A 13,797-nucleotide genomic window follows, 5' to 3' on the forward strand; every position below is an offset into this window, starting at 1 on the left:
AAAATTACTATTCTAGACAGAAAGAAATGTTTGGGGGTGAATGGATATGACGGAAAAGGTGAGAGTGGAGTGGGACAGTGCTGAACCCAAACTACGAATAGTTGGAACATGAGAATTTGTGGGGGTAAACCTCAATTATTCTGAATATCAGATTTGAGACTTAAAGTTGTATACATTTGTGAGAATTGAAGAAATCTTGAAAATTGTACAAACTTGATGTCGGTTGGAAAAAGAAGTTTAAGGAAAATTTGAAAAATAAACTAACAACAAATACCTAACAGGACAGATCAAAAGTGACGTAAAAGAAAAAAAAGATTCTGAACGGGACCAAAAGACTTGTGACACGTTTTCAGATGTAATTCAAACAAAGTAGAGAGCAAATGGAAGAGGCAATATAAAAGTAGATAGACATTAACAGGGTTCGATATATTCAAGTGAGTTATGGATTGGGATCACATTTTCATGAAAAGTACACATTCGTGATATTCAGAGAGAGGTTGAGAACACTGGGACAATACTTTTTGATAGAGACGAAAGAGCAGTTGAGAATCAGTGAGAAAGAAGCAGAATCATTCGTTGTTTCCCTGTTATGCGGTGAAAAGTGACAAAAGAAATGAGGTAAATTCCAGTTTTCCAAATGAAAACAATGAAATGAAGTAAGTGAGAGCAAAAAAAAGAGTTAAAGAAGGTGATGGGTGGAAGAAAGAGATGTGGGTTTCGGGTTTTCTAGGCTGACAACTAAAACTGAAAGAGCAATGGGTACGTTTTTGGCATGAGGGGATTGGTGAATTCAGGCGGAAGTCGTTGCTTGAGTACTATGATCCGCAAAGATGACATGGGTCGTGAACATGTATTTCTCTCCGCATTGAGTTCCGCATAATGCACATTTGAACGGATCACCTTCAGAGTGAAGACTTTTATGGAGCAGGTACATTGTGTTGTCAAAGAACACCATTCCACAATGACAACATTCCTGAAAAATTGAAAAACCCATTATTTTCTGAGATTTATTTTGTTGATTATCTTCTTTTTCTAATTGTGTACATGAATTGATAAGGATGATGATAGAATCCATCATTCCTTCCTACACCCTTTTTTTGGTTGATTGTGAAATAAAATCAAACTTGTGACAGTGACACAAAATTGCCGACAGGAAAAGAACTTATCAAACTATACATGTTGTAATGTTCGGTTTTTCTATCTCTCTCTCTATTTGAGAACGTTCCTAATTTTGCATCAAATTGATGATTTTCCGCCTCTATCCGACAAGTTTTTTTAGATGTACTGATTAGATTGATTTATGTTCCAATACTGGCGTATGATGTATATTAGAAGACATAAACAGAATAAGTTCTTTCGGTGATAAAAAACTTTTGAATCCCTAAAGAACTACTTTCCCGAGAAGTAAAATAACTTGGAGATGACTATGTTTTTGACATTCCGAAAACAAGATGACGATATGTTTGCTTTGCGAATCTTGAGATTTTTCAAACATCTGTCATTATCTCCGCACTTACCACATTCTCCTCGTCGTCTTTTTCCGGAGAAGGAGATTTCTCCTTGTCCATTAGAGATAATGTTGAGTCATTGACAGGTGGGGAATGCGACTGGTCACTGGGGCTCGGAGCACTGACGCTGACTGAACTAGAAGTTTGCTCAGACCACAGCTGTACTTGCTCCTGTTTCACCATGGCGGCTACTGACGGAATGTTGTGAAGTGACTGAAAAAGTGGACGTTTGAACCTTAAACTGAAAATAGGACTATATACCGGTAATGGCATGCTTGGGATGTTGAGCAATCGAGGGATATTTTCTCCGAACCCTCCAAACTGATTCATTTGGTTGAGACACATCAACAATATGTCGGGGCTTGCCATTGGGAAACTTGGAGGCTGTAATATACACAGTGTAAACAATTTCGAAAAAAAGTTGAAATTCGAAACAGTGTAACATAGTCATTAGAGATGTGACTCACAATTTTGTCGAACTCTGAGGATGTTGAATTGTCTGAAGTATCAGTGTTCGGAGGGCTGAACTCTGTTTTCACCATTCTTTGTAACTGTTCTGATATAGTTAAACTAGCAGGGTCCATAGGTAGGACGTTTCCATTTGATAACTTCTTCCTCTTGGCAGCATTTTCTTTTTTCGGAGAACCCTGAAAAACAGACATAGTTCATTCTCGGGATGTCACATGATTTTGAGAAAAAGTACGTCTCACGGGGCAACCCACTCCGAGAAATGGAAAAAAACATCATCTAATGATGTTCTGTTCCGTTTTTCTCACTAATAATGTGTTACAAAGAACCATTTTTCTCGCCTATTGTCTGGAATTATGTTCGTTACCTCAGGCTCGTCATGTCTCGTCTGGAAATGAAGGAGAAGACGTCGAGAATTGGCAAACATCAAATTACATCTTTTACATGATGCAGGATTCGTCGACGATATCGTGTGTGTTTCCTCTAAATGTGCTCGAAGTGCATTATGCTGACTGAATTGCATATTACACAATGAAACAGGACAATCAAATCCGAAACCCGTCTTGATATGAGTCATGGAGTGCTCTTGCATCTGAAAATTGAATAACAATGTCTATTGTCCCCCAATATGTTTTTTTGTCAACACACTATTCCGATTGTCTTAAAAATCGGTTTTCGCTTTCAATCACATTACAATTTTCTCCGGCCTTCCTTTCTCCTACAGTCTCTGATTCTCTCAGTTTTTTATATGAAAACCCCTTTCGGTGTGAGGGTGATGGCTTTCAACTTTTCGGGAACCAATCATATAACACAGAGACGCAGCTAAAAAACCAGATAGCTGGTTTTCATCGTCTTTTTTTTTTAACTGATTGGCCTGGGGGTAAGGTACAGAGGAAAAGAGTGAAACTTTTAAGGAGACGTGGAGAAGATGCTAGGAAGTAGGATGAAGAGGATCTTCCGAAAAATGCGCGTGCCATCGTCAAGGTCTTTTACTTCTCGTTCATCTTCGCCGACGACTTCGGAAGGCATGGAATAAGGGAGATGCGCCAACGAATTCCATATTCCGCGACATAACTTGACGCTACTGTCAAATTGGTTCTCTTTTCCTGTTTTCTGGAGGCTCGTCGACCTTCAAGAACGGTTTCGGTCAAACAGATATGATCAAAGCAGAATGAGAGAGCGCTCGGTGAATTGTTTACGGTGTCTTCTTCTTTTTTTCCAACTTTCGTCTGGACACGTCGCCATGCCTTTCTTTCCGGGAAAGCGAAAATCCAAATTGAAAAACGACCTTCGCGCGGAAAGTGGGAGAGAGGGGGGCCCCCGATTCGCTTTTCTTACGGGGGGAGATCAGTTTCACTTTCGATTTGATTACGTAAATCGGAAGATAAAACACGATTTTTGAGTTGCGGAAGACAGCTTCTTACGCAACCGTCCGCCGTTAAATAGGCTGGGAAGTCATCGGCAATAAAAATCAAAAAGACGCCAGACACCATACCTGATCTTTCCTGAAAAATCGCTTCTTGCAAAAACGACACTCGTAAGGCTTCACACCGCTGTGTCGCATCCGATGACGATGCATGTTAGCCTGAAAACGAAACATCGATAAACCAATAAGAGAAAGTGAAAAAATCGTAGAAGGAAGGAATAAAACACAGGAGATCAATCAGCAATTGTATTTGATTTGATTTGTAATTTTAAATCAATTTGAAAGTTTTCAAATGTCTAGGTATACAATCAGAAGCTTGAGATCAAATGCTCCAAACCAAGGATTGGACTCTGAGTCCCTAAACAGTAACTCTCGTGCGTAATACCCTTTCCTTCATAAATTTCGCCCTTTAACGAGTCAACTTGTGCTCACCTTCTGACTGAACTGCATTTTACAGATATCGCACTGGTACATTTGGCCTTGGTGTCGTTCATGCGCTTCCTGAAATGTTCAAGAATCTTATTGGCGTGTCATGTGATTTCTAAGGTCATCACGTTTTTTGTACTGCCCCCGTATCTGGTCTTCCCGTTTCTTTTTCCAAAAACGTCTCCCTCCTCTTCTTCTTCAATTCCCTACCATCCCATCTATTCCCATCCTATCAAACCCGCTTGATGTCATGTCTTTACTTTACCAAAAATGCTGGCGTCCCTTTCACCAGTTCCCCCCGTTCTCCTCCGACTGGCCTTAACCAATTAGGATGACACCGGCTCACATGAAAGGCAACATCCTTAAGAGGAAAAGCCAATATGAGGAGCGTCGTCTTCTCCCATACTACTCTTATCCTACTCGACGACTCTTCCCGATGACCGTTCGGGAAGTGATGGGTTCGGAGGACAAAAACACAAAAAACAGTGGAGATAAATAAGAGACGCAGTAAACTGGACAGTCAATAGAAAGTAAACAGTAGTTAGTGAGAAAAGCGGCAAGAAGCGGATGGGTGGAAGAGAAAGGTTATGGAGTGTTGACTTACTGGACCCATCTCGCTGGGAATGGTAGAAGAATAAGGCGGATATTTTGTGGAGGGAAACATTACTTTTTCTAGACAGACAAGCCAGTTGTTATTTTCATTTATTCGAGAATTTATCTCGGATAGATAGCATTATTTGGAGTTGACCCCCCTCGGGTATATACTATTCCATATTATACTGTACTTAACCCAACCTAATTGCATTCACGTCAGTATTTTTTGGGTTGCCCTATTATTCCACAAGAGAAAGCTTCGAAGAAAGAGAAATCCTTGAACCTACCAAGTGGCTTTTCATGTGTTGCGACATACAAGTGGTAAAATTGCAGTGAGGGCAAACGTGTACTTGCTTTTGTCCTTTTGTACCTGGTTCTCCTGAAACGTTGAGTATCATGAAATCAAGAATATCTAACTAAAACATTGGAACAGAAACCAACAATACAAAAATAACAAAATGAAAAGCAACCAAAACAATTTAAAAAATAGAAAAACTCACTTTTTCCAAGAGTATTTGTGATTTCCGTTATTGTTATAGGATCAAGCAGCTCTTCGGAATCAGGACTAGGGGTTGGATCTGATGGCGGTGTTGACCTAGGGGACGGTGTCGATGACTGAATTCCATCACCCCATTCAATTGTCTGAAAACTGTGATCTCAATGTTTCTGATGAATCTCAGGGGGTATGTCTGGAAGACCTGTTACAACGTCACTATATCTTTTCGTTCTTCTTCTGCCTTTTTTTCTTTTCCTCGTTCTACCTCCAGCACTAATTAACCAAACATGACATTATGACGCAAAACTTTTTTCCTTAGTGTCATTCCCCGGATGTTTAACATAACTTACCTGAGAATTGGACATTTCTCCACTCGAAGACCGACTGTGCTCTGACTCGTGTTTCTCTGTAAAAGAAAGAAGTAGACGGAACAGAAGTGAATGTTGCATAAGTGAAGAAAAAAGTGTCATTGAAGTAGAAGCAAACGGTTAATGGGTTGAAGCCTTCAAAACCGCAACAAATCCGAAATTTTACGGGTTTGTCTTTTCTGAGATGTGAAAAAAGATGGACAAAGCGAGGAGGCGAATGTTTCGAACGAATTGACATTCATGTATCTCCGAACAGGTTGGTTACCTATATGTCCTTGAAACTCGGAAAATACAGTAGTCGTGAATCCGCATTCTGTGCAAGCGTTCAGTTCATCCATTGTTGAGATCACTGAAATGATAAGCCATTGCAAAAACCGACAAAACCCACACAGAATTTGGTAATGAGAAACGACAAGGAAGCGATGGCAAAAATAAGGAGAGGAAAAAGATGAGGGAAAATGTAGGAATACGGCACAACGGAACTTGCACAAAATAATCAGCCGTGTTTACGGATGAAAGAAGATAAGAAAGGAAATGTATAGGAAATGGTAACGGAGCGGATATAGGAGAATGGAAAAAAGAGTTGGCTGGAAAAATATTTACTACTAAAAGACAGAAAGCGGAGGAGGCAGGAGAAAGGAGGAGTCAGATCCATACCAAGGTGATAATCTGGCTTCCAACATAATCACTTTGACGAGCATTTACAAAGAGCCAATAATTGTAGGTTACATGCCTGGATACGGAAAAAAACGGAGAAAGCAGTAATTTATGGATGGCTTTTTTCTTCTCTACTGCTCGGAATAGCAGTAGTTATGAGTGTGTTTGACTTACTGAGCCTGGTCCACAGTTTTGAGAGCAGCTAGTGACCTCGGCTTAGTTGTTTGTCATCTTGCGGCGGCGAAGGACCGAGATACGGTTTCCGGGTTTGGCCAAACATCTCAACTCGATGCCTCCCGTACTCCATAAGCTGCTTCTCCGGATTTGACTTACACTCACAGACGACGAGCTACTGTGTGCTTACCATATTGGCAGGAGAAGAGGTAAGGTGTGCACAGGAAGAAAGTGAAGAGGCCATCGGATATATCGGTTACGGTTTGAATGTCAATTCAGAAGATTGAACGTATAATAAAATATTATGGATTGATTATCTCATCCAGACATGTTCTGTGTAAGATATGAAACATCAAAACATAGACTATTACACAAATGATGTATCATGAAACACGAATTACAATTTCATAGTTTTGGTAGTTTCAGTCTTCACTAGAACTAAATGATTTCTCATGTTCTGGATCTAAAATTGCTCATTCCGTTACAAGTCTCACAGACAAAAAACGAGATCTCAAGAATGAGAAGTGGTAGGGGGATTATAGCACAATTATGTTCAATGAAGGATTGCATGGACATGAGAACACTGGATTACTGTCAATTGCGCGTAACCAGTATAAGTTCGAGAAACGCAGGAAGAGATGGCTAATATGGACAGATGGTGCTAACAGGTAATTGAGATGACTGAAGAGTTGCGAGACAAACATGTCCTCGTGTTGCATGGTGTCACATTTATTGAAAAAAAAACTGAGAGGAATGGGTATTCTGTCAGGAAGAGGGTTATTTTGGGGGTTGGGCCAAGAGAGGAGGGAGCAGAAGCTTGTAGACAGACCCAGTGATGAGGAGGAGGAGAATGGTGAAAAAAGGAGGAGAAAGGAGAATCAGGATTACTGTAGAACTAAGAGTGCAAAAGCTGGCATAGTGATACGACGCGGACTACACCTGGGGGTGGCAGGGCGGAAAAACGACTTTACGCGGATGGCAATGAAAAAATGAGATGTAGGGATCGGGGGGAGGAGGTGACGGTTTCTGAATGGCATTTACAAGCAGTGAGGGAATAGAGAGATAGTGCGGGTGTCGCGGGGTGCCAAACAAGCTTTTTTGGGAATACGATGAAGAAAAAAGAAGAGGAAAAAGCGATGTAGAAGAAGAAACTGTCGATGGCAGCGGCAGTGGCGGCAAGCAGCAACGGGCATCATGTCTATCTGCCGCCGTGGGCGCAAGATGTAAAGAAAAAAATCGAGCTGCGCACATCATCAGAAAAACGCAGCCCATCCTTCTCCCCCACACACACCGTTTAGTTCGGAAGAAAGAGAATGAAAAAATTGGAGAGAAGGACTGGGGGAGGAGGGATGCCGTTGCGGGTGGCCTAGAAGGTCGGCAAGGTTAAAGTGAAGACGACGGGATCTTTTCAGACCATACTAGCTGCAGCAGAGAGACTTCCTCCCTCTCCGCACTATGCCTCCTCCTTACGATGAAAAAAACCCGGTTTTTTGTGGCAGTGAGAAGAGCGTCTGGAACATAGTAATGACCTTCCAATAGATAAGGCATGTGGAATTACAATTGGATGAACATTTGGGAAAACGTCAAAAAAAGAGATGGAAAAAAACGGAGGGAGAACAAGTGATTTTAGCGATCTCGTGGTTTCCGAAGTGTGTACATCATCCATGTATCATCTGTTTTTTTAGGAGATGTTACATATTTAGAGACAAGGATGTTATATAGTGTTAATGTTGGCATAGGGAAAGTGTGTCTTCCTCCGGTATGTTCTATCACATCCATGTCTCATCAAACATCTAAGCAAATCACTCTCACACAAAAACGCCTGTTTCATAACCTTCCAGGAAAAGAATCACTTGACATTCGTTAATTGCTTTGACAAGATAGTTACCAAAATCAAAAACCGGTACTGTTTGATATCCCAAATTGATTTTCACGAACTTTGATAAAACTTCGGGAAACACTCAGCGGTATCTAAGATATGAGAGGGCGGAGCGTCAAAAAGGTGTGACTGTTGAAAATCAAGATAAGAAGTTTGGACAAAATTTGATAGTGATGGAACTGTTAAACTAATCTAAGTTCTCGAGAACAATTTAAGAAGTTTTCTTCACAAACACTGGAAGATGATGTCTCGATAACTTCGACCTTGGACTTAGATGTGAAAAATACACTTTGTCGTTTTTTTCCTTGGATGATAACCAGAAAACAGGAATTGGAATTTTTGCCACTTTAGGAAGCGACAGTCCTCCTCATCAAGGTTCCTCCTACTTTCTTCTCCTCATGAACCTTGGATTGGAAAAGAGATAGTGTTTTCTCTCAATAAGACTGAGTCATGTTTAAAAACGGTGTCGCATCAACAAAAATGAAGTTTCATGCAACAGAAATTATGAGAAATGTGAAAATATTACTCAGCTGGACCAACTTCACAAAAAGTCTTTTGAATAGATTCAAAAGACACTGTCTACAAAAAACTAAGAGAGTAAACAATATGCACCTGAAGGATATCCAGAAAAAGGTTATCCTGAAGACAACGAGCAAAAAAAACTTTATGATCGAATTTGGAGCCGCCGAGAATTAAAAAGCCGTGGCCGGCTGATTAGATTAGTAGGCAAAAGCACAAACTCTCCTCGAACTCTGCAACTATCCGATTCATGGAATTTTTGTCTAGTTGACTTGTTTGATTGATAACTAAGATAAAAAGTTTTCCGCGTACTCCCTCCGAAAAACTTTTGGATTTTTCTCATGTCAAGGAATATGTGGGAGGAGAGAAGGAGGAAAAATTACTATGGTCGAGTGAACCCTAAGGTATGAGCTCATTAGCAACAGGAAAAGGTATCCGATTCGACGAATCTTCCACGCCAACTTACTATGAGTTGTCATCCACAGAGGGAGGAGAAGCAGGAGAAAAGCTACAGAAGGCATGAAGAGGAAAAAATAAGAGGATACATCTCTAGTGGCGCGTTCACAAACATTGACATTTTTGAACATTTCTTTGAAGGTACCGAATGTGAATCAGTAAGAACTCTGGAGTTCGTGTATACCTTGAGAGGAATTCTCCAGTCTCTGGCGCTAACTTCAAAGGTGTCTTCTCACAAGGGCGCCAACTATAAGCAAGTGTTAAACAAACGTTAGTAAGGTCAGTCGGCTCGTGTTGATGTAGTGTCCAGGAGAAGCCGAACAATGTTTGAATAAGATTAGAAGGAAATAACTTTTTTGAAGCTACCTGGAATATTTCGGCAAACCTACATAACATGTTTTCCATTCCTCATTTTTTCAAGACGTTCCATACTTATTTGAGCATCACTAATTAGGAACAAAAGGAAGATAAGGTGTATCCTATGATTTTAAAAACAAGGTATCATCAAGCTACAGGAATCTTGTTACACGTGATTTCAAGAATACTCACCTTTTGTTGAAAGTGAAATATTATGAACAGGCATCACTGAAGATAGTGAAGGCTAGAAATGGTCCACCGCTTCTGAGTAACGCGGATAACAACTTAGTACGTTGAATAACATAAGATGTTTTTGAGGATGGCAGCTGTCACTGTTTTTCACTTCCATTTTTTGTCCACTCAGACAGACAACTATAATTGAAAGAAAGAAGATTTCGAAAACGAGGCGGCTATAACAATCTGGACTTGAATGGATATATACGACTGGAGGAATTCTTTCTGATTTTCCACAGAACATGATCGTGTACCGTAATCCGTAGGCGGTTATGGCTGGCCGAACAATCCGTGCCACAGGCCGGAGAGAGCGTACAAGTATACTTGTGCAGTTTGCGATGTGAGCGAGGGATTTTGAGGATTATCCGTCCTGTAGTGCGTCCCAAACCACCACTCACTTTTGGGAGACACTTAACAATCGGTTCCGAATCCGAAATCCGACTGGAAACTGTTCGGCATACCAGTTATAACTGAATCCGAATCCGCCGGATTTTTGTTAAAACGCCGCATTGAGAAACATTGTTTCCACCAAGCCCTTATTGGTGTTCGCTTGATGTTCCATTCAAAAAAAATGAGTGGCAAAAATGATAGACTGATTGGGATCATTATCGTGCAAAAATAACATGACCAGAAAAAGCATAAACTATTAGAAAAGTTTTCAAGTATGAAAATTCAACTGAGAGCAGAACAAAAATTAGTGATAACTAATTGAGAGAAACAAGAAAAAAGAACTACAAGGAGGAATGCAGTCTATACTTGCCAAATACCTGCCACGATTTATGAATCCACCCACTGTATTAGGATTAATACGTATTTCTTATTACGCATACCATGGATGTGTGCACACAACCGGTGCAGATCGATTCTTCTCTTCTTTTTCTGAAGAAGATGAGAAGAGAATACAGCCAAAATGAAAATGAGCTTAAGCTTGTCGAATAGACATATGTAATAAAGATGACAAAGGTCACTGAACTCTTTTCGGAAGAGCACGGTCAAATAGGTTTTATTACACTTTTGATGACAGCTGCACTCTTTTACGAAAACCAAGCTCTTCCGTTTTTGTTTTTAGCGATTGCCCACCATCTGTGTCAAAAAGATTTAGTGGTTTTCATAAAAAGTGAAAACTATGTTGATACCAGAATCATTCAAAAAACAGACTTGTCAAAAATCGGCCCGGCCCGTTTTGAACCGTCGGGACGGGGTCAGAAATTGGTACCAATTTTCCAAAACTTAGTGAAATTTCAGAGGGACGTGCTTAAATTATCATACATATTTAGTTTTTTATTGAATTCTGAACTTTTAGTTTAAAACTAGACTTTTCCAAAAAAGTACAAATATTTTCAAAAAAAAAGGTTTTTTGCATCAAAAAAAGGTCGAGCGGGCTTCGCCCAGTCTAAAAACATTTTGATTTTGACCCGGCCCTGCCCGTTAGAAGTTTGCATTTTAATATTTCCAGTTGGAAATTTTGAGGTCACTACATATGTTCCACAATTTGTTAGATTTGCAAGTTATTCATAAATTGTCTTCTTACAATGTAATTGAAATTTATTTTCTTTTCTCTTTTAAACAGCTCTCCAGTCTCCTCCTACACTATCAAATCTCACGATTGTCTCTTCTTCCCAGTCTACGGTAAACAATTGTCGTCAGTTCTCGTACATTGTACGCAATGCAGACATTTTCACTTCCCGGCAAAAGTTTCCCTTTCCGAACGGGTTCTTCTCATTATACCTTGGTTTTTTTTTTTTTGGAAAATTGCATCAGATAAAAATTTGAAAAAAGAATTCAAGTAGATTTGATTGTCTTTCAGGGAATTTCACCTGTGAAAAATGGAGGAAGCGGACGCGTTTATCAGAGAGGCTTGCGGACATCTCGGATGGTATGTTTTAATGATTCAAACTGATCTGTCACAGTAAAAAATTTGAATTTTCAGTTCATTCGCCGACGATGATGATTTCGAGTTCAGCACACCTCAGATTTTTGAGTTTCTAGTCAGGTAATGATTCATATGAAGTGCTTACTCATACATTTATCATGTTTCAGATGTATTTGGAAAATTGATAGCAGCAGTAAAAAAGAAATTCCATCATATTCATATCCCAATATCATAACCGCTCGACTTCATCTTGGAAATGCTATCTCCAACTATTTGCAAGTGAGAAACAACTCAAAACCCCTCTTTCTGTGAAATACAATTTCAATTATTCCAGAAACTTCGCATACGCGGGGACACCGCCCTTCACACAGTCCTCTATGGCAATATCAACAATTTACGCAGCGCATTCATTGAGCTGATAAGAAAGTTGCCTGCCGACGCAATTGAAACTGCATATCAAAGTAAACACTGATCCTCTTAATTACAAAAAAATCAATGAGTTTCAGATCAAGGTCATCAGTTTCTTCTGACTGCAATTGAAACTTTGGAATCGCAGCCGAGATGGGTCCCTGCCTATTGTCGTGGATTGATAAAAACAGAAGAATGGATTGTTCCAGATGTCAGTTCAACGAGTCGAAAGGAATTTGATAAAATAAAAACTTTCAGAACGAACCGGAAGTGTTCACACTTGATCAGTTCGACAAGCCATCGATGTATTTCAATTCACGCCAATGGATTTCTCAATATATCAACTCAAGTTGTGTAGACCAGAAGCCCGCACCTCGGCGCCCAAAGCCTGCACTCCCACCAAAACCAGTTTTTGTCGAAGGACAGACATTATCTGAAGGAGATCAGGTTGAAGAACCAGAACAAGTCCCTGATGAAGTTGATGAAAATGCACTTTTACAAGAAACGTACGATAAGAAATTGGAAGAATATAAAAAGGTACCTCTTCTGACTTATCGTCGCAGCCTCACTTCTTTTCTTTCAGTTGCGTGCAAAGCGTCTTGAAGTGGAAAAACAATGTCAAGAGTTGCAAAGTAAATTGACGGAATATAGTCCTGAACTCATCGAGGCACTTCAAAATCCAGAGGACTATGTTAAAAAACTAACGGTAGGTTTAACAGTTTTCATTTTAGCCAATTCATTTCTGTTTTTTAGGTGAAGATTGCCGAGTTGAATCAGCAGATGGAGGAAGACACTTTGACTCTGGAGAAAAGAAGTGAGGAGGCCGTTCTGAGAAAGTTGGAGTTGGCGAAGGAGATGAAGAAATCGGTATTTGTGTTTATTGATAGTTCTCATTCATCCTCATGTAACTTCAGGGTACGAATGATGAAGAAATGCGGACAGTGGAAGAGATGGAGTTGGCTTTGGTCGGGATGGATGACCGGATTGAAGAAAATCGTTTGCTGGCTGACAAGTTGGTGAGTTTCAGCTTCACGGCCTATCGGGAAATTTAACTTTTGGGTTTTAGAGAAAGAAACTGGCAAGAACAGATGAGAGTAATGTTAAGAAGTTGTATGAGTATGAGAAAAGAAGCAAAGATTTGGATGAGATGGTACGAAAACAAGAAGAAGATATGATGAAGATGCAGGAAGAACGAACAACTCTTCGTGCCCAAGAAGAACGGGACAGTGAAGCTGTCAATAGATCCTTTGCTATCATTTACAATATTCTTCTTCAGGTTTGTCCATCATCTTATTATTACTGTTTTCTAGTTATTGAACTTTCAGCATTGTGATCACTATCGTGGACGTTTGGCAATGGAATCATTCACCAGAATCCACTTGTACTGCATGGAAATATTGGAGATGTTGCGAGACAATGGTGCTCTGAAACAAACTGTCATGTTGCTCCAATCGGAGGTTTGTCATTTTAGGTATTCCACTTTCATACATTTCATTTTGTTTAGATTGATGTGGAAGAACAGAAGCAATACGATAAACAGTTCAAGCTGTTAACTCAAGACTTCCGTGAGATTAGCGATTTGAACGATCAACTATTCTCTCAAATCAAACTGCAAAATCCTGATTTCCAACTGCCTGCTCAATAATTCTTCCAACCTTCACTGCGTCACTCGAAATCGACATTTTTCACTACCATATAACCTAGTTTTTCTTTTCTTTATTTAACCTTGTGTCTTATTAATCATTTCACGTTGTCATTTAAAATTTCCCACAATTCTTTGGATGGGAATAACCTTATGCTGTGATTGTAATCCGGTCTGAAAAGCATATTTTTGTCCCTCTCAACGCTCTCGCTGTCATTTGCCAACCACTTCCTCCCTTTCCTTATGTTGATTATCGTGATCCATAATTTCAGTCATTTTTCATATTTTGTTGTCATTAAAATGTTGTTTTCT

The 13,797-nt window shown here is 39.8% G+C and overlaps 2 protein-coding genes across 2 annotated transcripts; one reads left to right on the forward strand and one right to left on the reverse strand.

Annotated features, from left to right (window-relative positions):
• Positions 1-790: 790 nt before the first annotated feature.
• Positions 791-5,624, reverse strand: GCK72_024320 (uncharacterized protein; the record flags this gene model as incomplete). Its single annotated transcript, XM_053735828.1, has 11 exons — positions 791-973; positions 1,518-1,721; positions 1,770-1,892; positions 1,976-2,155; positions 2,344-2,568; positions 3,472-3,561; positions 3,835-3,903; positions 4,710-4,801; positions 4,923-5,064; positions 5,269-5,324; positions 5,552-5,624. 11 exons carry the CDS (start codon positions 5,622-5,624, stop codon positions 791-793), a joined length of 1,437 nt encoding a protein of 478 aa, XP_053579394.1.
• Positions 5,625-11,388: 5,764 nt separating this feature from the next.
• Positions 11,389-13,488, forward strand: GCK72_024321 (uncharacterized protein; the record flags this gene model as incomplete). The annotated part of the gene is made up of 12 exons (XM_003117519.2): positions 11,389-11,438; positions 11,493-11,555; positions 11,603-11,714; positions 11,770-11,896; positions 11,942-12,054; positions 12,102-12,380; positions 12,427-12,549; positions 12,597-12,710; positions 12,758-12,859; positions 12,910-13,119; positions 13,169-13,300; positions 13,348-13,488. The coding sequence occupies 12 exons, from the start codon at positions 11,389-11,391 to the stop codon at positions 13,486-13,488; spliced, it is 1,566 nt and encodes a 521-aa protein (XP_003117567.2).
• Between the last annotated feature and the right edge of the window lie 309 nt (positions 13,489-13,797).

Source organism: Caenorhabditis remanei, chromosome X (genome assembly GCF_010183535.1).
Source record: "Caenorhabditis remanei strain PX506 chromosome X, whole genome shotgun sequence".
NCBI classification, from domain to species: Eukaryota; Metazoa; Nematoda; class Chromadorea; order Rhabditida; family Rhabditidae; genus Caenorhabditis; species Caenorhabditis remanei.